The sequence below is a fragment of the Typopeltis vanoorti genome, chromosome 17 (genome assembly GCF_054136105.1).
Source record: "Typopeltis vanoorti isolate ZY-2024b chromosome 17, IOZ_Tvanoo_1.0, whole genome shotgun sequence".
NCBI classification, from domain to species: Eukaryota; Metazoa; Arthropoda; class Arachnida; order Uropygi; family Thelyphonidae; genus Typopeltis; species Typopeltis vanoorti.
The window spans coordinates 115,050,583-115,077,597 of NC_143565.1; the positions used below are offsets into that span (position 1 = coordinate 115,050,583).

At 33.7% G+C, this 27,015-nt stretch overlaps 1 protein-coding gene across 2 annotated transcripts in view; it reads right to left on the bottom strand.

Moving 5' to 3' along the window:
* Nucleotides 1–27,015, bottom strand: part of TSG101 (tumor susceptibility gene 101) — a 220,767-nt gene that overhangs the window by 108,624 nt on the left and 85,128 nt on the right. For both annotated transcript variants that reach the window (XM_090407519.1, XM_090407518.1), the window contains exons 5-6: nt 22,364–22,527; nt 626–755 (exon numbers count right to left, since the gene is read on the bottom strand). In XM_090407519.1, the coding sequence (XP_090263645.1) occupies nt 626–755; nt 22,364–22,527 (294 nt within the window). The remainder of the gene's footprint in view (nt 1–625; nt 756–22,363; nt 22,528–27,015) is intronic.

A 27,015-nucleotide genomic window follows, 5' to 3' on the forward strand; every position in this document is an offset into this window, starting at 1 on the left:
TTTACTCCATTTCCCAAGTAAGCAAACAGACAAACAAGTCAAGTTTGCACCTGCACGTATTGGAAGTCTAGCTGACCCTCAAAGTAGTGCAAGTCAAGGCAACTCATGGAAAAGGTAGGATAAGCTCTGATCACTATTCTTAATATTTACCCTTAATACACAGCCCATCTCCTTGAGGAGATGTATGATGCTACGTATTAAAGGCAAAGGGCCACTACCCAGACCGTTTTCGACCTTTATTGAGGTCTCATCAGTGGGAGCCAGGCTAAAAATACCAAGATTTTAGTAATACAGGGCTTATAAGTATTTTACCAGAACAAGTTACCATACGGTGTTTTAACCTTATTAAATAAAAATCTCTGGATGAGATATAAATGTAGAAAGTATTTTACCTTGGGTATAATAAATGTTAAAGATACCAAGTTATTTTAAACCTGGTTTTACTCCATTTCCCAAGTAAGCAAACTTGACTTGTTTGTCTGTTTGCTTACATGGGAAATGGAGTAAAACCAGGTTTAAAATAACTTGGTATCTTTAACATTTATTATACCCAAGGTAAAACACTTTCTACATACATACATATATATATATATATATAATAAATCGAAATAAAAAGTATATTTACCTGACTGATGGGATGGGTATGGTGTATTGCCATAAGAGGGATCTTGTACTTTTGGTTTAGAATACACTGGGGGCATTTCACCAAACACAATTATCATAACTTGTATTAGACCTAATAAATCTGAAGAAGTCTGAAAAGTGAAAAAAAGGCTAATATGCATATAATTTCAATCAGATAATCTCTCACATTTAATATCAGAATTATTTTCACAGACTTGAAATGCAATGTATAAAATTTTGTAACTTTTGACTATTTACTTATATAAGCATGGATGAATTTAGACTTAACCAATAACAAATGCCCCTCCCTTTGGGAGTGTGGGGTAGAGAAGGCTCTAACCAATTTTTCAAGGACAAACTTTCCTCTTCATTTCCTTACTATTCAGATTCAAATTTACTTGAAAAAAAAAAAGTCCATTCCACTTCTATAAGAAAGTGGAAACTTTTTCATGGAAGTGGAATTTTAACTGCTATCTTCCTATTAAATTCTCTTCTTATCTAAGGAAGAGAAATTCTTCCAACCATCAACCTCCAATCAACAATTCTAGCTCAACCCAGGTGCATGCTCATTTTCTTTTGTATGAACACTTAAAAATCTCATGTTAAGGTGCCTATAATTAGACTGATAGTTTGTCCTAGTGTTCTGCTTAAACTGGATCTTATGAAAGATTTAATCAAAAGAAATATAATAATGAAGGAAAACTCGTGTTAAAAACTTTATTAATTCCAAAATTTAGAATTCCAAAATTTAGAATTCTAAAAAGTGCCACTTGAGTAACTAATGTAAGATAACTACATAAAGTCAATTTCCTAACTAAAAAAAAAAATATATATATATATATATATATATATATATATATAACATACACAAAATAAAGTGAAGAAAAATTAGCAGATTTAAAAATTAATATCTCCCATAAAGTGGATACACATATACCACTAGATCTGATTAAAATAGGGCAGTGAAGTAAAGTTTCACATATTTCTTTATAGACATTCTATGGAGAAATGCTTTTATAAAGGACTCATGTTCCAATAAACTATGTTTAATGTCAACAGCATACTCTGCAAGTCCAGACTATTCAGGTTCATGGTTTTTAATATAAGACACATGTTCTTTTAGATGATAAAGGAAGATCTTCCAGTCTGTCCAAAATAAGATAACCTGCAAGAGCAAGGAATCTCGTAATGATGATGATTTATGGTTTTAATGGTCCAATGATAGCAGAGATCATACTGCACCATATCAAATGTTACAGCAGTACACAAGGTAAGACAATCACAAACATTCCTGCTGCAGCAAGATTCGAACCATTGGTTAGAGAGCATGTAGATGTGTGAAAACTTATAGGTAGAAGCATGTCCTTAGGAGAAGTGAGTAAGGTGGAGATTTTTCTGATAGAGTGAAAGGTAACAAAAATATTTAGTGGTTTAAAAACTTCTACTATGCATTCAGAAATCCTTCACACATAAAGGATAGGAATGAGAGTTATGTTTGTATTGGAAGAGGTAGAGATACCACAGCTGTTAAAATATTTTTTGATAAAAGAATCCTTAAAACCATTATATAAAAAGGTAGAATTAGTATGTTGTAATTCTTTCTGTAAAAGTTTGTCTGAAGAACATAAAGAATGAGCATGATGCACTCAAGTCTTAATAGTTCCAGCCTTTTGTCTAGAATGGTGGTGAGATTTAACATGGATATAACAACCTGTATGAGTCTTGTCCTAAAAAAATGAAAAATGTAAGCTTCCATCTGGATGATGAAGAATTAGAAGATCTAAAAACACTAACTGGTTATTTCTTCTTCTTTTAAAGTGAATTGGATATCGTGGGATGAAGTGCATTTAATTTGGAAAGAAACTGCTGCAACTCAGAGGAAGAGCCATTCCAAACTGCAAAAATATCACCATAAATCTGTACCAATGTGTAGGTTTAGGTGAAACATTATCACAGATACCTTGTTCAAAGTGTCCCATGAAGAAGTTGGTAATAATAGGAGAAATAGGATTGCCCATGACTGTTCCTTTGATTTGTTGATATAATGTTTTTAAAGAAGAAATAACTAGAATATATTACAAAATCAAATAGCTGAACAATATGTGAAGGAAATTCTACTTGAAGTAATTCAACGTTATCAGATAAAGGAATATTAGTAAACAGTGAAAACTAAATAAGGTTAATAATTTCCTAACTTAAAAGATTATGCATACACACACACACTTGCAAAATAAAGTTATTTTTTTTTAAATCTGCAGATCATTCCTATCTCCCATAAAGGGGATAGAGGTAGATCATTGGATCTTTTAAGTTAGAACAATGAAATAAAGTTTCACATGTTTCTTTATAAAGATGCTCTATGAGGAAACAATTTTTATGAAGAACTACTGTTTTGTTCCAATAAACTATGTTTAGTGTCGATAGTATGCTCTGCAAGTCCAGACAGTTTGGGCTTATGGTATTTAATATAAGACTTGGGGTGTAATCTAGCTCGCCTCCTCGTGGTGCACCCTGGGTAACGCTAATTGAGCAAGAGTGATATGGCAGCCAGACTAACAATTAGTTCTCCTGGCTAAGGCATGCAGTCAAACAATACTGATTTTTCTAATTTTATTGATGATGCTGACAAAAAACTGGGATTTAGCCTTAAGATGTGTCAACTGAATATCGAGGGAATTAACAGAGCAAAATGTGACTATCTCTGCAAAATACTACAAGAAAATAACATTGACGTTGTGCTTCTTCAAGAAACACATGCTGAAAACGAAGACGACCTTAATAGAAGGGGAAAAATAACTGGTTACACTCTGATTGGTGCTACATACCAGCGGAATTATGGCATTGCAACATATATCAAGGATGATATAGAAAATGCTTCTGCCCTGACAACGAGATGTGATAACGATACCCATCTTGTGAGCGTGAAAATTCACAACATAACAATAGTGAATGTCTATAAACCTCCATTAACATCATGGTTTATATATGTGATACCTACTTATCAACATACAACAGTATGGATTGGTGATTGTAATAGCCATCATGAAGAATGGAAGTACCGTGATAACAACGACTGAGGGACTACCTCATTCAATGGGCAGAAATAAATAATATACACCTTGTATTTGATGCCAAAGATAGAAACACCTTTAGATCATCAGCATGGCAAACAGAGTCTAATCCAGACTTATGTTTTGTTTCAATAAACACAGAAGGGCAAACATCACCAGCAAAACGATATGTACTTTCTAACTTCCCACACAGTCAACATCAACCGGTGTTACTGGAAATTGGTATGACACTACCTCTAGCAAGATCCTTTCCATGACCACGTTGGAATTTTAAAAAAGCAAATTGGAGAAATTTTGCGAATGAATTGGATAAATGTGTTCAGTGGATACCTGCTAGAGTTGCAGAGTACAAGAGATTTGTAGGAGCAATCATATCAACTGCGAAAAAATATATCCCTAGAGGTTACAGAAAAGATTATGTCCCTGGATGGAATGAAGAGAGTGAACATCTCTACAGAGAGTTCCTGAAAAGTGAAGATCCTGAAATAGCAGATGAATTACTACATAGCCTGAACTCATCTCGAAAAACAAAATGGATTGATACGGTTGAAAACCTTGACTTCAAACAATCAAGTAGAAAAGCTTGGAATCTTCTCCAACAACTATCCACAACTAATCTACCTAAAAGAAAAAGCACAATCATCTCCCCTGAGAAAATAGCTAATCAAATCGTTAATATGTCAAGAGCACCTAGGGACCGTGAACATACCAAGAAAGTTAAGAAATAACTTAGAGCTTTAAAAATAAATGTCCCCGCTTTCTCACAATATGCCTCAATCTTCACTATAGATGAAGTAAAAGCGTCATAAAAGATATCAAAGCAGGCAAGGCCCCAGGCTTCGACGGTGTCCATCCTGAATTTCTGATTAATAGCGGGCCAAATACTATAAAATGGCTCTGTGAATTCTTTTCTGATATATTATTGACTGGCCGATTACCTTGCCAGTTTAAGAAGTCAAAATAGTTGCTATTCTTAAACCTGGAAAACTACCCCAGGAGGCAAAAAGTTACAGACCTATTGCTTTATTGAGTTGCACCTATAAAATGTTAGAACGCCTTCTGTACAACAGATTGTCCACACCAATTATGCAGCATGTCCCGATTGAGCAAGCTGGTTTTAGAGAAAAACGTGGCTGCTGTGATCAAGTGCTCACTTTAACATCATACATAGAAGCTGGATTTCAGAAGCAAGAAAAAACATCAGCTGTCTTCTTGGACCTAACAGCAGCCTATGATACAGTATGGCGTGAAGGTCTTATATACAAATTTCTTAACATTGTTCCATGTAAACGGACTGCACACTTAATTTCCTCCATGCTCACTGAACATTTCTTTCAAGTTATATTAGGAAATAAAATGTCCCAACAATGAAAACTTAATAATGGTCTTCACAAGGGTCGGTATTGGCACCCTTACTTTATAACCTATACACATATGACTTGCCTGCTACCATCTCACGCAAGTTCTGTTATGCTGATGACACTGTAATTGCCATTCGACACAAAAACATGAGTCAGGCTGAAGACGTACTTACAAAAGATCTGAAAACTATAGGTGAACATTATAAAAAATGGAGGCTCCAGCTCAATCCAGACAAAACAGAAGTATCAAACTTTCACCTTAATAATCACATGGCAGATGTCACTTTACATATCTTCTTTGAAAGATGTTTACTACGACACAATAAGTTTCCAAAGTACTTGGCCACCCTGGACCGCACGCTCTCTTACAAGCAACACCTAACAAACGTTTCTGCTAAGTTAAGAACCCGTAACAACATAATACAAAAACTAATAGGCATAACATGGGGAGCAACAGCCGATAATCTGCGGATTACTGCTCTTGGTCTAGTTTTCTCTGTTGCCGAATATTGCTCACCAGTGTGGGTTGATAGCACACACCTAAATAGCACACAAGTTAAACTTGTTGATAGCCAACTAAATAATACGAGACTGATTTCTGGCACAATTAAATCAACGCCCACAAACTGGCTTCCAGCTCTTAGTAACATAACATTGTTCCACCGAATCTGCGCAGGACTAAGGCTCTCTTACATGAGTATAAGAAAATCTTGAGGAAGACAGCCCTACCAATACATTTAGATCTCCCAGACTGAAGTGTACGACGATTGAGATCAAGACATCCACCACTACAATTAGCCCAACTACTACTACATTCTAACTTTGACTTGAAGCAAAAGTGGCAAGAACAGTGGGAGAGCCATACAGATGATATCACAAAATTTTCTCTCAATGAATTACAAGAAAGTTTTGATGCTTGCTCACACCTCCCACGAAAATCCTGGACTCAGCTTAATAGAATACGAACTGGTCATGGTGTATGTGCGGACATGCTTTTTAAATGGGGTAAATGACCATCCCCGCATTGTGATTGTGGAGCTCAGAGACAAACTGTGAACCATATTGTGACTCAATGTTATCTCAGAGCATATTCAGGAGACAAATTGGACTTTTTAAGTGCTACACCCGAAGCTATGAACTATCTGACCAATATGGATGTAACCTTTTAATTTTATTGGTTTTTAAAATGACTTTTGACTTTTAATTTTATATATTATTAAAGTGTATTGTACTGCATGTTTTGATATTCATGCCATACGAATAAATAAATAAATATAAGACTTGTCAAAATAGGATAACTAAAACTGTACCAAGGTTATGGTTTTGTCAAGTATGTTTATACTTGTTAATAGCAGTGGTTTTTGGTTATGACAGTTTTTATGAATGTGAATTCTACCCATGAAAGATTATAAACCCAACAAGCATACTACCATGGGTGGTGGGCTAAGGGGGTTAGATAATCCATTTCTCCCTCCTCTAGAAACTAATCATGGTACTTTTTCAAGTCACTTCAGTCTTCTAATTAGGAGGGTAATGGTCTCTACTGGGAAATAAAGACAGTCCATCACCTAAAGATTGTGGTGAAGTTTATTAATAAGGAAACACACACACAAACCTGTTAATCATTTAAAGCATTTTATTTATTCAAAGGAATTTGATAATTACAGTAGGGTACAGTTACTGTACCCTACATTGGGGCAATTTGTATTGTAAAAATAAATAAAGATTTCAATTATTCAATTTCATGTTTGATATTATGAAAATACGCTAAATTACAAAAGTGTGCTATTGTTTTTCAGGAATTTGCATGCTTTATTAACAAATGGTCTTCACAAAGTCAAGACACATTGCTGCAAAATACATACCCTACATGATGGGAAGCCTATCATAACTGGCCTTAAAATGTCTTCACATGGATCAATCTCATTCCATGCAAAAATTCTATTATATTATCATCCTTTATATAATATCATATAATTTGGGAAAGGATGAGAACACCCTTTAGTGCTTTCATCCCACTACTGCCTTTCAGAAAACTTTCTTGCCATGTATCCAGTAACTACTCTCAAATTCATGTCTTAATATCGTTTTGAAACATGGACCATAAAAAAGGAAAGATGAAAAATGAATTCAAACAGCAGGAAAGAAATTTCTCAGCTGGATATACCAAGTCTTACTATAAAACAAATGAAGAAATTTTACAATTACTGAATATAAAAATAATTACTACATAAGACAGTATAAACAAAAATGGATAGAACATTTAAATCGAATGGACAACAGCAGACTACCGAAAATATTACACAGATATAAAATAAGTGAAAAAAAAAAAAAAGAATTGGAAGACCAAGAAAGAGATGGCATGAGATCGGAACAGGCCATCTAGCCTAAAATTCATGTTAGGAAGCAGAAGATATCATTTTACAGATGACATTTTCTTAATCTTCAATCTAATATTCAACTTATTACCTTTGTATTACAGAACAAAATAGCTGAGTTAAAAAGCAGTCCAGAAGGGATGTCACCCTTTGGATGCCAGGTTGGAGACATTAGTTTCACATGCACCCTGCAGGGTGAATCAGGGCAGATGCAGCTATCTCCTACATAAATGGAATATGGCAAACAGCCCTTATTGTGGATGCATACTCTACAGACTACCATATCAGTGACTGCCCCTTTCACGGTTTTCATGGCAAACTGCAGGAGATACATGAAGTGTCAAAGGAGCCTCTAGAGTGGCTTTCAACATTGGACGTTGAACTTAGCCATAAGAATATACATACATACATACAGAACAAAAAATTATACTTCTCAATTTATGTCTAATGAATGTTAATTTTATGTTATGACTATAATATTGTAAAATCATAATATCTATTGTTAAATAGTCAGTTTAATGTTATCATACATTAATTTACTGTTTCTTGAATCTATCCTTTTGCTTACTTAAAACCTTTTACAATCAAAATCATACCAGCTACTCTATTGTTATGTCGCTGCTTTTTCTATATTATATCTTGTTCTACCTCTATAATAACTCTCCTTCTAATCTACTGTCGTGCCCTTAAGATATTAATTCAGATCTATCTCCTCTTCGGATATTGGCAAAATTTATATTTTGCTGCGCCAGCCAACATCCTATAACAGAAGAGACTCTTGTTCAGGGAAATATTTCTAAATTCTAAAGGGATATACACAGTTATTTTATCTCACGCTAGAGCTGTGCAGATTCAGTTAGCAGTCGTAGACCGAATCTCACTTAAGCAATTATATCTAAATTCCTTCCCGCCAAAAAGGTTCTATTTCATAAGTGGTTGTTTGAATTTGTAATCAGGCATAAACTCAGGTATAAGGTACAAAACATGTTTATTGGAAAAACATAAAACATTTACAGTTATGTAAGTTAAACTACTCAATGGTTCAGAATTCACTCTAAGTTAAGGGTTGGTTATACTAAGTCACAATGAATCAGAGCAAGTTAAATTCTTCAATTATGAAAGGATAAGATTAGGTTTAAGCATAATACTACTACTATATAATTCCTTTCACAAGTTATTCAGAGAATACGCATTGAACACTTTCATTAATACTCTATCAATAATTATCTTAATTCTAAATTTCATTTAAGCAAGTCTAGCCAGTCACAAATTACTGCCTATTAACAACTCTTCTTTGTTCCACAAGGGCTTAATTAATTCAGTCAAATTCTCACTAAAAGTTCTCTACTAGTGTCCTTTAGTTACAATGCACACAAATTTCTTGTTCTTCTAAGCGAATCTTAACATAGAACGAAAACTTTTACATTACCGGGATCTTTTCAGATTTCATGCCGCCATCTCATGTAGGTCTAGATTACCTTACTGCATATTCTTCGGCCGTCTTTGCACCTGGCGATGTACTACGCTTTTTCTTCTAATCGTTTCCGACTGTTGCATGCTGTCTACCGCTCCGCAGGAAACTTTCTCCAATGGAACATTCTGCTAAGGCTCAATTCCACATAGGCCATCATATCGCGATCAGCTCCACTTGAAAATCTTCAAGCATTCTCAAGAAAAGAACCTGCCGTCCGTCATTACCGTAGTCAGCCCACCGCTCTCTCACAAATCCACTCCCCCTAAAACTCGAATCCAGCCACCCAAGATCAGAAGGTCAAGAAGCCTCCCTAAAACAGCATGCTTCGTCTTTTATTTGCCCTATTCAGGCGCCCTCTATTCGATGTGGTTTTCACCCACTAACCCATCGTTCATGCCTCTTGGGTGATCCTACACTCTCCCTAACCTGTCAGGTTACACTATTCTTGGTAGCTGCTCTGACGTCATTTTTCCATGTAGGTATAGCCTCCATCGCTACGCTCGACTTGTACAGATTATACGCAATTATTCCGGATTACTACTTATAATTTTTCTCAGAATTTCGCAATGTACTAGACAGCTTACTTGGGAATTACAAATAACCTAACAATAACTCTCACTATATGGCACACATGGACTACACATTATTACAAAACATAAATCAATACTTCATAATTATTAGCTGATGTGTAGATATCTCCTTAATTAGTAGTAGTTTATCATGTTAAATCCTGAATAAAGAATTTACTTGCAAAGCTCTCCATTCAGGATCTAACAATATTGATGCATTAAATCAAGGTTCCCAAAGTGGATGGTACTGCACCCCAGTGGGCGCTGAAGCCTTCTAGGGGAGGGCTATAGTGGGATCAGAAGCATTTGGGGGCGTTCAGACGGCTCTTTATAGAAATTAATAATATATATTTAAAAATTAATTATTTTTGTGATTTTGCGATTAGATAATCATTTAAAATTTAAATATTGCATTTTAATTCATCTTTCTTATGTCCATCTTACACGATCAATTTTTTTATCAATTTTTCTATTTCAATTATTTAATCATTTGAAAATTTACCATATCAGATAGAAATAGATGTCAATTTTCTATATCAATGAGAAAATAGAGCATGTATATACATGTGTATAATAGGTTATGTTTACAGCAGCAAATATATTCGTTATATTTCATTTCAAAATATATATAAAACCACTTTTCTAATTGATTTGTACAAAAATAAACCCGATTTTATATAATTTAATATTACGAGTAAAAATAATAATGGCAAGAAAGAAATAAAATCGTAAATTTTAGTTAGCACTAACTTATATTGTTAACTAGAGGGAAAAAACAAAGCAAATATTATTCGAAACTTATTACACTGTTTTCTGTGATTATGTTTTGTAGGTTTGTTGTTTATATCTTGTGTAATTATTTTATTTATTAATTATTATTTATAATTATTCGGACAATGTCGTGGTCAGACGAACAAAATGCGCTTGCATACAAAATAAAAAATCGAACGTGTCATACAGGATATTTTAACTTCTATTTTTTATATACTTAAAAAATTTATTCATTTTTTGCTATTGTAAAAATTGATCGTGCCATACAGGCTTTAGTCAATCCATGCAGCAGAGGAGTCTTAACTAGTAGTATGTTGGTCAACCATCACGTAGGTAATTCACTCAATTCAGCATATTTTGACAGGAATATGGGTGCTTGTAGTGACTTGTTCAAAGCATGAACAAGTATGTTCATGTTTGCGATACGATGGTATCGCAAACGAGTCAATGCATGCAAGTCGATTCGGGCTAGATTTCAAATCTATAAATACCAGTGGGTTAGGAATAAGTTTCATTATTTTTTGTGTTCTTTGCCACAATCATCAGTCGAAAGTGTGATAGATAAGTGGAGTCATACAAAGTGTAAATTGAATCTTTTATTTTGTGAATATTTTTGCAAATTTTATTACTTCATTATGTCTGAATATAGGAAGAAATGTTGACAGTACAGTATTGAGTATTTGAAATATGGTTTTATTCAGTCTCCTACAAACCAATTATTATCCATGTGCTTGATTTGGCAAAAAGTATATTTTCAAATGAAGCAATGAAGCCTTCTAGGCTACAAGAGCATTCGACTAAAATGCATGCTGACAAAAAGTATAAAGATTTGTCCTATTTTCAAGTACTAGAAGAAAAATATTTTAAACGTCTAACTATATCAAAACTTTTTACATCGTCAACTAAACAAGATAATAACGGATTACAAGATTTTTATAATAGTTCATTATTAATCACAAAAGCGGGAAAACCACACACAATTGGTGAGGAATTAATCTTGCCGGCAGTAAAAGAAGTAATAAACACTGTGCTTCTTAAGCCAGCATCAGATATCATCAGGAAAATTCCTTAGAGCAATAATTCAGTGCAAAGAAGAATCAATGAAATGGCTAAAGACTTTGAAAAATCATTGTGCAATTATTTGAAGACATGCCAATTTTCCATTCAACTTGATGAATCAACTCTCCCAAATAATGAACCACAACTCTTATCATATGTACGATTCATAAAAGAAGAAAAAGTTTGTCAAGAATTATTATTTGCTAAAAACTTGGAAGTGGATACAAAGGGAGAATCTATGTTTAATATCATGAATAAGTTTTTTCAAGAGAAAGACATTCCTATTCATATTTGTCTGCTGCTACTGATGGTGCTCCAGCAATGACAGGGCACCACAAGGGTTTCATAGTGCATTTGAAACAAGCAGTACCAAATGTACTCACTATACATTGTGTTCTTCATCATCAACATTTGGTTGCAAATAGTTTAAGTGAACACCTGCACATGTCGCTCCATTACGTTATTAGAGTAGTCAACAAGAGTAGAAGCAATTCATTGAGTGACAGATTGTTTAGCCAACTTTGTACTGAAAACGATGAAGATTTCAATCGTTTGCTGCTTCACACAGAAGTTCGCTGGCTTTCAAAAGGTATTTGTCTGAATCGATTTTACAAATTGTTTGATTCAGTACTAAAGTTCCTAGAAAACAGAGACGATGGATTGCAGGCCAACCTGATTACATCCAAAAATGACATTATTTGATAGACCTCTATAAAATATTTAATGAAGTCAATCTACAACTACATGGTGATGAATTGAATTTAATTAAAACAAAAAACGTTATTGCCACTTTTGTAGGGAAACTTCTTCTGTTCAAGCAGAATATGGGCCGAGGGGAATATAGCCACTTTTCAAATTTATCAGCAGTGTCTCTCAAAAAGGAAGATTTACTTACATACTGCCAACACTTGGAGGTTCTCCATGCTGAGTTCTGGCTTCAAAAATCAATACTGACACTGTACCCTGGATTATGGGAAACAGTGCAGAAATTTTTAATTGCATTTCCATCTTATTTGGCTGAGCGTGGGTTTAGTGCTGTAATGAATTTACTATCTAAGAAAAGGAACCAATTGCATATAACTGAGCATGCCGATTTACGACTGTTTTTAACGAAAGTTGAACCCATTATTAACAAACTTTTAAAAATGCACCAGGCTCATCCTTCACATTAATTTGTTATTTTTTCTTTGTATTTTTACTTTGTAAGTTCGAAATAAACAATTTTCTAATACATTTGATGGTGTTTTAATTATTACAATAAGATTCTTACTAATGCAATGCAATCTCTTAATTGTATTCCATATTTTCATATTTAAACCATTGTACGAAACTGTGCATAATGTTATTCGAGCATACATTTTACAATCTTTACATATTGGCTACGTTTCATCAAAATCGGTATAGCAATAACTGTGTTCAAGATGAAGCACATACTGGCCACTTCTTTTTAAAAATTTAACGGCATAAGCAGTAATATCATTAGTTGCTATTTACGTCAAAAATATCAAATGGCTTGAACGTGGGAAAACTGTTATAATGGGGGGGCATTACAAAAGTTATGTCTTGCAAAGTGGGCAGTGGCCCGAAAAAGTTTGGGAACCTATGCATTAAATGATTCAAACGAAGCTAGTCATATTAAAGAAACTAATTGATCTAAAGTATTGCATTCAATAAACTATGAACTGCTATTATAAACACAGACATGTAACATATACTTTTGTGTATAAAACATTACACACTAACTTAGAACTTTGCTTTTATGCAGATGTTGTACTCCTAACCAAGTCTCCAGGATTACCCAACTAAATTGAATAACAGCTGTAACAAATGTGGCATGGAAATCAGCCATAAAAAAAACAAACTTAAGAAAATAGGCAGAAACATAGAAAACTTCAACTGCATTCTTAATGGAGAACTTACAAAACAAGTAAAATATTTCAGCTATTTAGATAAAGTTTTTAGTGAAAATGGCAAATTAAATTTAGAAATAGACAAAAGAATAAGCAAAACTAGTATGGTGGGGAGCCAGTGGCATAAATGTATATGGAATAAGAGAAAAATTAGCCAAAACACTAAACTAGTAGTATACAAATCAGTTTTAAGTTATGGATCTGAAACACTTGATCAAAGATTAGCAACCACAGATCTTAGAAAAATTAGAGGCCGTAATGGCAGAATCATACGAAGATATTACGAAGGAATTTGACATTGTTAGCATTCAATATATGTGAACAGGGCTAATCTAAGGTGGTATAGTCACCGAAACAAAATGGGAGAGAGGAAAGATTAGCCAAACAGGTGTTTAATACCAAGATAGCAAGAAAAAAGACCTAGAGGAAGACAAGATATAGATGGATATAAATTTTTCTCCCCATTTATCTGGGGGTTTTCATCCCACAAGCAGGCAAACCAGCCTTGAGAACTCAATGCTTCTAAAGATATGGGATACGCCGAAAGACACAGGGGTAATCACCTTATCCTTGTGTCTGGTTGCGGTTAAATGAATAGAAAATCATGGACACTGCAAGGAAAAAAGGAAGAAGTGGATAGATTTGCTTAAAATAGAAGATAAAAATATTCTTGATGTATGGACTAATTACTTTGAAAGACTGATATATGAAACAAACGATGACAGCATGGTGGTAGAAAGTACACAACAGGAATACCATCTTGAATATATATCTGTACTTGAAGTAGAAAGAGCTATCACAGGCAGCTGGAGTAGATGATATTCAACCAAAAATGCCAAAACATAGAAATGTAAAAGTTTTACAGTGGCTACATTGCATAATTCAGAAAGTCTGGTTAAAAGACTGAATTCCAGATGATTAGAGTAGAGCACTCATAGCATCCATCTATAAAAAAAATAAAAGGAATAAAGCTGAATGTGAGAATTACAGAGGAATTTCTCTACTGAGTGTTCCTGATAAGATTTATGAAAGTATTCTTGAGAAATGGCTAAGACTTTCACTTTAAGACAAATAGTTGAGAAATCATGGGAATATAACAAGGATCTGTATTTTAAAGTTATGTAGATATGGAAAAAGGCATATGACAAATTGCCAAGAGGAAAACTCTACTCTACTGAGTGTTCTTGGCAGTGCCGTAACTAGCTTTTTATGAGCCTTGTGCAAGTTATCAATTAATTGTTAACTTTAACCAAAAATGTTACGGAATTGGCCCCCACAGCAACAAAATTTAAAATTTGAAATTGAAAATATAATACTGTTTATTTTTTTGATACCCCATTTCAGGTCCCCTTTGTCCTGGGCTCTGTGCCTGGGCACCAGTTGCACCTGCCTAGTTACAGCACTGGTTCCTGGTAAGACTTACAAGTATTCTTGAGAAATGGCTAAGACAAATCGTGGAGGAGAAGAACAAGTTATGTTAATGCCAAACAGAAATTGTCAGGATCAGATTTTCACTTTAAGACAAATAGCTGAGAAATCATCGAATATAACAAGGATCTGTAGTTAAGTTTTGTAGATCTGGAAAAGGCATATGACATGTTACCAAGAGGAAAGCTGTTCAAAACACTCCAGTTATATGGTATAAATGGGACATTATATTATTATTATTATTAAGAGAGACCTCCATGGAGTCAGACACTCATCGAGAGAGGCCACATACTATACACACCAGCTTTAATACTTATTCTTGAATTCATTCAACACTGCCTGCACTCGTAATATCCGATGGCAATCCATTCCAATCACACACCACCCTCTGAGAGAAAAATCTAGCCCTCATACCCTTCTTGGCGGTCTTCATTCTCAGCTTCCAAGGATGCTCTCTCGTTCTTTCCCAACCCTCCATAAATTGAAAAATTCAATCAATTGAAATCTCGTATGAGCCTTTCAGAAGTTTGAGTCTCAATCATATCACCCCTCTTTCTCCTGTTTGTTAGTGTCTGCAGTCTACAAATTCTCAATCTGTCTTCATAGTCAGTATTCCACAATCCTGATATCATTTTTGACACTCCTTTGTACTCTCTCCAATATATCAGAATCACAATGGAAAACAGACCTGGTCACAATAGTCCAAGTGAGTCTTATCAAGGCCTTGTAAAGAGGCAAAATAATATCCTCATCTTTACATGTGAACGTTTGTTTCAGCATTGCAATTATCTTTTCAGTTGTATTTGCAATCTTTGCCACATGGCCCCTAAACTTCAACTTCCTATCTATTAACACTCCAAGATCCCTAGCCTCATCAGTTTCTTCTAACCTAATCGCACCAATATAATAGGACATTGGATATCTAATCATGCCTAAGTGAATGACTTTACATTTACTGATATTGAACTGACACACCCATTTTCCCATTCCTGACCAAATTGAATAATTGCTGTAATAAATTTGGTATGAAAATCAGCATTTAAAAGACAATGAAAATAGGCAGAAACATTGAAAACATCACATGGAGAATTGATAGAACAAGTAAAACATTTCAGCTATTCGAGCACAATTTTTAGTGAAGATGGCAAATTAAATTTGGAAATAGCAGAATTAGCAAAGTTAATAAGTGAATAAATTTATATGGAATAAGAGAGAAATTAGTCAAAACACTAAACTAGCTATATACAAGAGTGTTCAAACCATTCTTAACTTATGGATTCAAGAGCTAGGTTAGAAATAAAACTCTTGATCAAAGACTGGAGACCACAGATATGAGTTCTGTGAAAGATTAGGGAAGTGAACAGATGGCATCAGTGCAGAGGGGGCAGTGCAACCCAGGTGGCACTTTGAATTTTTTTGAACTTTTGCAGTTAATTCTTAATTACAGTCTCCAGAATTCAGTTCCAAATATTGTAATACTAATGCAAATTTTCCTCACAATTGCTGGAGGTCTTTTTCTAAATAAAATTGATTAAGAATTACCTACATTACTATGAAATAGATTTCCTCCAATGTCATCGATGATTTTGCTAACAGAAAAGCAAGAAAAATAACATTTTAGAATGTTGAAATTACAGTTTTACTTCAAAAATAAACATTGTGTTGTAATTTATTTCCCTATACGTCATTTTGACTTTATGTAGTATTTTTGTGTATTGAGAGGGATGACAAATGCTCTGGCTACACTACTGCATCAGTGGCAATATCATATCAAAAACAAGGATGTTAGGAAAGAACTTGACATGGTTAGCATTCAAGGGTGTGTTAGCAAAGCTAATCTCAGGTAGTATGGCCACTTAAACAAGTGGTATGGCAGGAAAAAGACCCAGAGGAAAGACCAAAATGTAGGTGGATTGATACTGTAAAAAAAGTGCATTAGAAGACAGAAATATAAGATCTGATAATATTAGAATGTTGACAGACAACAGACTAATCTGGAGGAAAACTGTTTATAGGAAGTTAGTAATGATGTAACTTTTCATGTAGTACTATCCGAAGATCATGCATACCCCCCCCCCCGGGGGAATTTACGTCAGGAATTTGATGAATGACTATCAGCTCAAATTAAAAAAGTACCTATATAGGTACATGCTCCCAAAGTGAAGTACATTATTCCCTTATAATCAGAAATATCCCTAAATGAGTAGTCAGGTAATTTAAATATTTTCCTACACACTCACAAAAACAAACTAGCTGAACTAAATTTGTAATACAGATAAATCCCCCCCCCCCAACAGGCAACTGTATCGGACTGAAAAGGTATGACAAATGTATCAAATCACTTATAATTTTCTGATAATAAAATAGAACATGATTATTATGTGGTCATTGGGATGATTAGACAGATGAATGAACTTAGGATGATACTATATTTTGATACAAAAAATACACAACAACTCTAAAAAAGAAATACTACCACATTTGTTTAGAATCGATCAAAAGAATGAAAACGAAAGAACTTCCCAATATACACTGGATTACTGCTCAGGGCTCTTTAGTATACCTTCTTGGAAGTGTTCTTTCTTAATAATTGCGAGTAATCTCAGTTTTCAGCATGGAGGTTAGGGCAGAAAGAATTATTAGCTAGTATATCTAAGATAAACCTGAGTTCAGAAAAAATGGCAACCGTTAGCAGCTGTAATAACATTCAGGACTTTTTTAAAAGGAAAAAAAAGTAGCACTCAAAACTAACTTTTATGGAATAAATGTAAACTATTTTTTATAGAGAGAAATATAACACAGAATCTATTTGTAAAAATTAGGATAATTTGAGCTGTTCACCATCTCCTAAAACTGATGCCACATCCTGAAGGAAAAGAAAATAATAGCTGGAATAATCAAATTGCAAAGAAAAGTCCAGCTTTAAAAGCATATGTTTCTGCTTATTTTATTTCTTTTCTTGAACCAGTCATTAAGCAATAGATTTTGGATACTGGAAATGTAAAATTTCAAACCAGTAGGAAATTAGACAAAAGTTGGTTATTAGAAAGAATTTTATTAATATGCTGCAAATAAAAGAAAAAATGAATATGGAAGAATGACTTCAGTGAATGCAGATGGTAACCTTGTGTCAGAAGGAGACTGTTCAAATGAGTGCTCACTTTGTTAATATTTCTTAACCAGGTATATTTTAACCATGTGTACAAGCCATCGTATGGCTTGTACACATGGTTAAAATATGGTAAGACAAGCATTGTACACATGGTTAAAAGACAATAAGATAAAATACACATGAATATAGATAAGATACACATATATGATAATATGAATAAAAGAAAGTAAAACATCTACATTCAGGCAAAAACAAATATGAAATTTATGACAAGCATCAGACAGAAGATTAATCATATTTTAACATTTAGGTTTTTAATCCAGTTGATCGCCTCAGGGGACGGGTCAAAGATATCCTTAAAGTCACCTGGATATGCCGTCAGCTCACATTTCTGTACTATATGGCAAATGGTTTGGGTCTCGACTCCACAGGGACAGTGGGGATTTGGTATCTTACCAAATGTAATCTAACCAGGTGTATGTAACATGGTACATGATACAATGGATAAAGATGATTTATGGTTCTAATGGCACAAGGACAGCAAAGGTCATACTACACCATATTGAAGATTATAGCACACAAGGTAAGACAAGCAGTGTACAATCACAAACATTCATGCCCAGAGCAGGATTCGAACCATCAACCTGTTGATTGGAGAGCAGATATGCAGATACACTAACTGGATAAAGAGAGAGGTGCATAAGAATGAGGTTCAAGAACTGCTGCATAACCTGGATATCAATTCAGCAATAGAAAAATACATAGAAAAAGTAAATATCAGGAAGGTGGCAAAATATTCTGGAAGCTATTAAAAAATCTTAGAAATGGAGGAAAAAGTACTGTAAAAGGATTCAAAGATGATAATGCTGACATGAAAAACTGAAGATGATATTTTAGGTGCCCGGAGTAATTACTTTGAAAGACCACTAAATGAAACAAGCAGTATACAAGTAATACACATTTAACATCATTTGTTGTTCGTAACAGCGGAACAACAATGTATCAAAGTGATGGCCTGGTTTGCTGAGTGATTAGCATATCTGCTCTCCAGCCAAAAGGCTGTAGATTTGAATCCTCCTATGGGCATGGATGTTTGTGATTCTCTGTGGAAATACTAGTGGTGGTGAGCAGTAGATGGCGTTGATGTAGATGATGCAGTTCGCTGTAGTTGGTGAATTGAGTGGTGGAGACAGATGTAGAGTAGGTGCCCTCCCTCAATGAGTCTTTGGACTCTTTGAAGGTGTCACGAAATAGTAATAATAATATCCATATTCAGAATTTTGTAAGAAAAAAAAATAAATTAAAAAATGTTCAAATAACAATTTTTTTATAAATGTTATTTAATAAAACTTTCTTTCAGATATTTAAAGACATTTTTGAAGCAAACTAGTGTCAAAATTTCTGGAATATTTTCATGAAAAAAATCTGAACAACATTTCAATGAAGTGGTTTTAAAAATAAAAGACTGCACATATTTTGAAACAGACATTATTTATTTTCAAGACATGAAATTCCTTTTTATCTCTCTAGCAAACAAACAACAAATGTAAATCAAAATCTTAAAATATTGAAAGAATTTATGGCATAGGAAACTACATGTAAAACATTGTCAAGTAGTCTCTATGGTCACAACTAGACCTACAGGGTTTGGAGAGTGGTTAGGGTATCTGATATTCTGGTAGGAATATGAATAATTGCTGTAAGATCATTGATGATAGGAAACAAATATCTTAATATCTCCACCTACTAGATCCATATAACTGGAAAATGAAAGACAGATGGAGTTGTGAATTTTAAAATCTCCAAGGAAGATTGTCTCACTATTAGGAAAGTTGGACTGCAGAAAAGCAACATTTAGTTGCTTATTTGCAGTCCAACTTTTTCATTTCCTTAAATAAGAAAGGAAATAAAAAAGATGGCTCCTAATACCACTAATCTGAAATTTCTGATTTTCTTTCAAAGAAAAACGAATCCAAAATTTCAGATTGGTGGTGTTAGGAGAGCAACAGATTGCACATTTATAAGGCTAGAACTAAGACAATGTATGCTTGTGAAATGAATCTGGAAGGTTTTAGGTTTGTTTTCAAATACAAACTATCTCTCTCTCTCTCTCTCTCTCTTAAACAAGATGGGAGTTGTTTAAATTTTCATAGTTGAGCTGAAACGGGGAGGAACAAGGAATATCCTCGGCAGAGTAGCAGCGGCAAGATTATTCAGACTCAGAAGCCTCAAAGTTTTACGATTCATTTTATTCATTTCAATATACTATAGAGTAATCTCCAGATCAACAAAGAACAAAAAAGTAATTGGATCTATGCGCTGAATCCAAACAGTTCTGGCCACTTCAAGCTCCTGATAAGCAAAGTAGTGCCATTACACTAGATCAGCATTTCTCAACATTTCTAAGCGCAGCACCAGTAAAATGCCTAAAACAATACTACAGACCACTAAATTTTTTTTTCAATCATTTTACTTACTTATTCAATTTTAATTTGTTTTGTTTGGATAATTAAAAAATATATATTTATTTAATTAATTTAAGTCTGCCTGCAGACCACAGGTTGAGCAACTCAACTAAAATTTTTTTTTAATAATTTTACTTACTTATTCAATTTTCATTTGTTTTGTTTGAATAAAAAAAATATATATTTATTTAATTAATTTAAGTCTGCCTGCGGACCACCTGTGCCATCGTTGCAGACCACAGGTTGAGAAACACTGCACTAGATGATGAAACTTATCCATCACCTAGCAGTGCCTGGAACCACCAAGGTTTGGTCTTCCCTTTCAGTTGTGTGAACCACCTGAACCACTGCTTACATTAGCTCACTTCTAGATAGCCTCTTCTAGTCTGATGATCTAATGCCTGTTGACCAGGAGGGAAAGGGGAGGGAGACATGTAGTGCTACTAACAGGCCTATCCATATGAAGATATAGGTAGAAAATATGGTTGTTGCACAGTGACTAGACTTACTGATGTTTGATATACTTCACATTATGATGGCTAGAATTGCAACTGGTAGTGATCAAAGATATTCTCTTTGGAATAGCCATGATAGTTTGCTATGCCAAGAAAATGTTTCTGGTATCCTTTTAGGCCTATGTGAGTAGAGCTAATCTAATTTGGCATGATCACTTCAACAGTATGATAGTAACAATGGGCAAAACAAGGGTTTGATGCAAAAAACACTGAGGAGGACAACCAAGATATAGCTAAGCTGATGCAGTCAGAAGTATTTAAAAGGACTGAAATTAAAGAGCTGATCAAATCAGATATCTCAAAAATAGCAAACCCTTTTGGAAGAGGGAGATGTCAACAAAAAACTGGTAAAGAAATACGGACTTTTTATAACATTTTTTAAGGGTATACGCCAGCAAATCAGTGCATCATATCTGATGTTTGTTTTTTTTTCCAATTCACTTTTCTAAATATCAGAAAATAAAGCACTGTTTATTTTCTCATATTTCTAATGTATAGTGAAAATACTCCAGAATGAAAACAAATTGAAATAAATCAAAGACAGATTAAAATAATTCATACAAATATCTAGGACAGATCATTATAAATAACCATAAACTTGATAATGAAATTTCAGCTAGAATAACAATAGGACGGAAAGTTTTAACCTAGTGTGTACCCCCAACAATGACCTATGGTAGTGAAACCTGGAGTCTGACTAAAATATCCTTAGAGAAACTGAAAATAACACATGAAAAGAGCCATTCTGGGAATAAGGAAGCAAACAGGTGTTGACAGAAAGTTAGTAATGATGCAAGTTCTTCACATAGTACTATCATAATACCCCCCCCCCCCCTTGAGGGTGTATATGTCAGGAATTTGATGATGATAATAAAGGTAATGGATATTGCATTAGTAATAAAAGGCAACAAATGGCACTGGGCAGGATGTGATGAGAATGTCTGACAATCGACAGACAAAGAGAACAACAGAATGGATACCAATATTTGGTTATTAGAAACTGGGTGGACCAGTGGTAAGATGAGATAAGAAGTTATAGATATTTATGGCAGAGAGATGAAAGACTGGCCAAAATGGAAGCAGCATGGAGAGGCATTCATCCAGTAGTGGACTGAAGAAAGCTTGATGGTGATAATAAAAGCACAATTTGGTCATTATTTACTTGCCAGTTAACTAACAGCACAATTAACACTATTGGGCAGCACTATATCAGCAGTCAGTTGACATGCCAATTAATTTAAGGATTGGCATTAACTGATAAATATATTGAAATTCCTGATAATTGATCACTATATATATATATATATATATTAAAATATTTAAAATCTATAAATGGTATTATACATGTTACTTGCATTCAGTACCAGTGCCATATGACATTGAATTATTATTTTTTTTGAAAAAAATTAGCATTGGATTTTAACTTAAATGTGAAAATATAACTGAAATTTAGTTAACTGGGAGTAAGAAAAATAGGTTATACAGATGTAATATTTCTAACTAACACTGGTTATGTTAATATCTGCTTACTTTATAAAATGCATAGTAGAATTTACTAAAGGACACTTTTGTACCTATCATGTGCAATCAAATTTACACTTAAAATACAATGGTAAAATGTCTTACAGGATTCCATTCATGCAAATATGGAAGATAAATTCTGCCACTATTATCTACATGCCGGGATGCCTTAATCTGCATGTCTGATGTTGGTTTGACATAACACATTGGAGATGTATAAGGATGAGTATCTAGAAGCCAGATACATATTGGAATGTTATATATATTTCCTGAAAAAATAAAAAAATTATAACATCCAATATTTCAATCTACACTGAAATAAAAAGAATAAGATAAGTTTGTTGAATTATGTAAACTGATAATTGTGATAACTATTTATATATTATATGAATTAGACTATTGCTTCTTATAAAGCATCTTAGTTAAAAAGCAACAGTCTAATTCAAATGGAGGAGAAAGAGTCTTTCACCTGTTCATCTCCATCTCTGCAAAGGAAATCCAGACAGAAATAAACACAAGATCCACTCTAATCATATAACAGTCAGTGAACAAAGATTGGCTTGAAGTAATATGTTAAGCTTTTCAAATGCAGTCCTTAAATCCATTCACTATGACAGATGCAAATTGCCTATTTCACAGTCTATCATACATAATGCTGTGCATGAGGAAATGTAGCTTAGAGCTTATATAATTTAGTTCTTTTAAAAAAAACTTCATGCTAATCCACCATAAGTTTGTTCAACTTGTGTAAAAGTTACAAGCAAATAATAAGCCTAACTGGTACACACACTGGAAACATCATGGGCAGATACAAACAGACAGACAAAGAGAACAACAGAATGGATACCAATATTTGGTTATTAGAAACCAGGTGGACCAGTGGTAAAATGGGAAGATGAGATAAGAAGTTGAAAGTTTATTTTTCACTTGGTTAGAGTATAATAAATCTAGTTTAATCCTTTATCCAAGTGTGAGCAAACAAAGTTTGCGCCTGAAAGTATCTTCAGGACTGGAGTAAGGTGGTACAACACCAGGAAACTCCTTGCAAAGGTGGAGCAAGCTACCAACACTCCTATCTCAGTATCTGACATAATGCAAAACACATCTCCTTGCGGATATGTCTAATGTTATGCATTAAGGGAATGGTATCATGCCCTGGTATCTCCACTTAGGAGGGCCCTGGTGTTGTACCACCTTACCCCAGTCCTGAAGATACTTTCAGGAGCAAACTTTGTTTGCTCACACTTGGATAAAGGATTAAACTAGATTTATTATACTCTAATCAAGTGAAAAATAAACTTTCAACATCTTTCTCTAAATCCAGAGTAATTTATTAAAAAAGGGTGGCACACCATTTGGCAACTCCTATAGGTAGAGATGACCTGCTAATGCTTCTGCCTGGTATCTCCACTTGGGCCTGGCTCCCACTGAAGAGACCTCAATAAAGGTCGAAACTAGTCTGGGTTGTGGCCCTTCCCTTAATGCATAACATTAGACATATCTGCAAGGAGATGTGTTTTGCATTATGGGAGATACTAAGATAGGAGTGTTGATAGCTTGCTCCACCTTTGCAAAGAGTTCCCTGGTGTTGTACCACCTTACCCCAGTCCTGAAGATACTTTCAGGTGCAAACTTTGTTTGATCACACTTGGATAAAGGATTAAACTAGATTTATTATAGAGATAAGAAGTTATGGATATTTATGGCAGGATGGCACTGATTGATCAAGTTACCTTTCCTGATTTTTTTTTTTTTTTTTTAAACTTGCTTTCACCCATCAAAGGTTTATTTGTAAGCTTATAGTAGTACATTTGTGCTGTGGGCAAGCTAAGGAACCCTCCCCCCCCCTTTTATATTGATTTTATATTTTTTTTAAATATATTTTTAATTTTTACATAGCCCAGAAATCCAGATCTAAAAACCAAATAGGGAACTTTTTAAGTTTTAGACCTCAATAAGAGGGCAGTGGTCTCACACCAGGTCAAGAGCATGACAGTCAAAGTGAACATGTACTGTATTCCAACTTTAGATTCTGTGATTATACCATGTTTCTGCTCATGTTAGTACAGCTTTCATGAGAACATGTACCTGAACATGCTGCCAAATTGTACAATACAGCATGCTGACTTACGCGAATCCGGAGTTACGCGGTTTCTTATATGTAGGTATTCCCGTCCCGTTTCACCACTAGTCGTATCTTTCAGGCACCGGCCGCATTCGCTAGTGTCGCACATGCTGTGAACAAGCACTGACGTGTTTTGCGCAGTCTCCATTCATACACAATTTTTATAGTCTACGAACCTTGCGGTTGTTTAATGTTATGTTCTTGATAAAAATTTTATTACATAAAAAATAATAATGCCATTCAAAAGAAGCAAGTCTGATTCTTCTACAGCTAGGAAGAAAAGAAAAGCCTGGTAGGCTCCCCTATCCGCCATCCAGGGGTGGAAACAACAAAAAAAAAATAATACACATAGCAAACTGGAATGTAAGAGGAATAGCATATAAAGAAAGAGAATTAGACCAGTTATTAAATGAAAGAAATTTTAAAATAGCAGTAATCACTGAAACAAAAAAGAAATTAAAAGGAACTATGAGAACTGAAAATTTTAATGTGATATACAGTGGAGTAGACAGAGACCAAAGAGCACAAGCAGGAGTCATGATTTGGATTCATAACTCCCTTTCAAAACAGTTAAAACACTATAAATTACGGAATGAAAGAATAATAGAAGCTGGAATAAAAATAGATAGAGGCTATTTAACAATAATTGGTTTATATGCCCCAGAAGAAGGAAGAGAACAAGATAATATTGATTTTTATAATCAGCTACAAAACATATATAATAAAATAAATAAAAATGATTACAGAATTTTAGCAGGAGACTTAAATGCAAGAATTAGAAACACGAAAATTAATAATAATATAGGAATACATGGAGAACACACTCTAAACAGAAATGGTAAAAAATTGATTGACTTTGTAGTTTATAATAACCTAAAAATAATGAATTCCTTCTATAAACATAAAGACATACATAAATATATTTGGGCAGCAAGAGGATGAAAATCAATATTAGATTACTTCATATTAAATGAAAAGACATCAAAATTTTCACTAGATGTTAGAGTTCACAGAGGATATGAAATAAGCAGTGACCACTTCCTTGTTAAAATAAAATTAAGACTACCACCTAAATAGCTACAAGTAACAAGAACAGAAAGAAAAATTGAAACATTTGTTTATAAAACTAGACTATTGAATGACACAAATGTACAATGGCCATATGAACAAAGAATTAACCAATATCTAGACAAAATAAAACAAAATGAAGAAATAGAACGGCTTAATATAAAAACGATACTAAATGCAGCAGCAAATGAAAGCTTAGGAAAGACCAACAAATTCAATAAAAGAAAAAAAATGAAGATTTGGGTTAATACAATCAAAGAAATAATCAAAAAGAAAAAAGAAGCCTATCACAAATGGTTAAGCAATAAAAGATTAAAAGATGAAATACAATATATAAGAATAAGAGCCATAGCTAAAAGAGAAGTCAGAAAAAGACAGAGAATCATGGAATAAATTTGTTTCTAATTTAGAACACGATTTATATAAAATAAGACCCAATGTATATATGATTTTGAAACACTTAAATGCAGATACCAAAGAAAACATAAAATTAAACACTGAATTGAAATTAGAAGAATTTCTAAATTACTACACAGAACTGTGGACAGACAAATATTTTAAAAAAGACAACTGGCAAACAATTAACAAAAATGAAAAGGAAATAATTGAAGAAGAATTAGAAATCAGCCTGAAAGGAACAAGAAACGGAAAATCACCTGGAGAAGATAAACTAGGTTCAGAACTATATAAATACGCAGGAACAAGATTCAAAAAAGACTCTTATTATTTTTAAATAAAATTTACTCAACTGGTATCCCCCCCAATAGAATGGAAAAAAGCAATTGTGATTCCTATCTTTAAGAAAGGTAATAGAGATGACCCTAAAAACTACAGAGGTATCAGTATACTAAATTCCTGTTACAAAATATATAGCAGAATCTTAAATAACAAACTAATGAAATATTCCAAAAACTTTATTTTAGAAGTACAGGATGGATTTAGAAAAGGACAATCATGTATAGACCCAGCCTTCTGCCTAAAATTAATAACAGAGAAATGAAGAGAATATAATTTAGAAACACATATTGCATTAATTGACTTTGAAAAAGCATTTGACAAAGTTAAAAGAAACATTATTTAACATATTAAAAGAAAGACAAATACCAAATAATATCCTAATAGCTATCACAAGTATATATGAAAATAATCAAATAAAAATAAGATTAAATCACGAGCTATCATATACGAGAGAGATAAACCAAGTGGTCCGACATGGATGTCCCCTCTCAGCAACTCTTTTTAATATCTACTCAAATGAAATAATAATAAAATGGAGTAAAAATTTACATCAAGGAATTAAACTTTCTCCTACAGTTAACTTAAACACTCTCCTCTTTGCCGACGACCAAATAACTTACAGAAAGCTATCTTAAATCTAAATGAGATATCCAAAGATTATGGTATGATAATATCAACAGAAAAATCAAAAACTATGGCCTTTAAAGGACAAGATCCAGCAAGAACTAAAATAGTAATAGATAACAAGATCATAGAACAGGTGAATTCATTTAACTACCTAGGATGTACGATCACATATGAAAATGAAAAAGATATAAACGTAAAA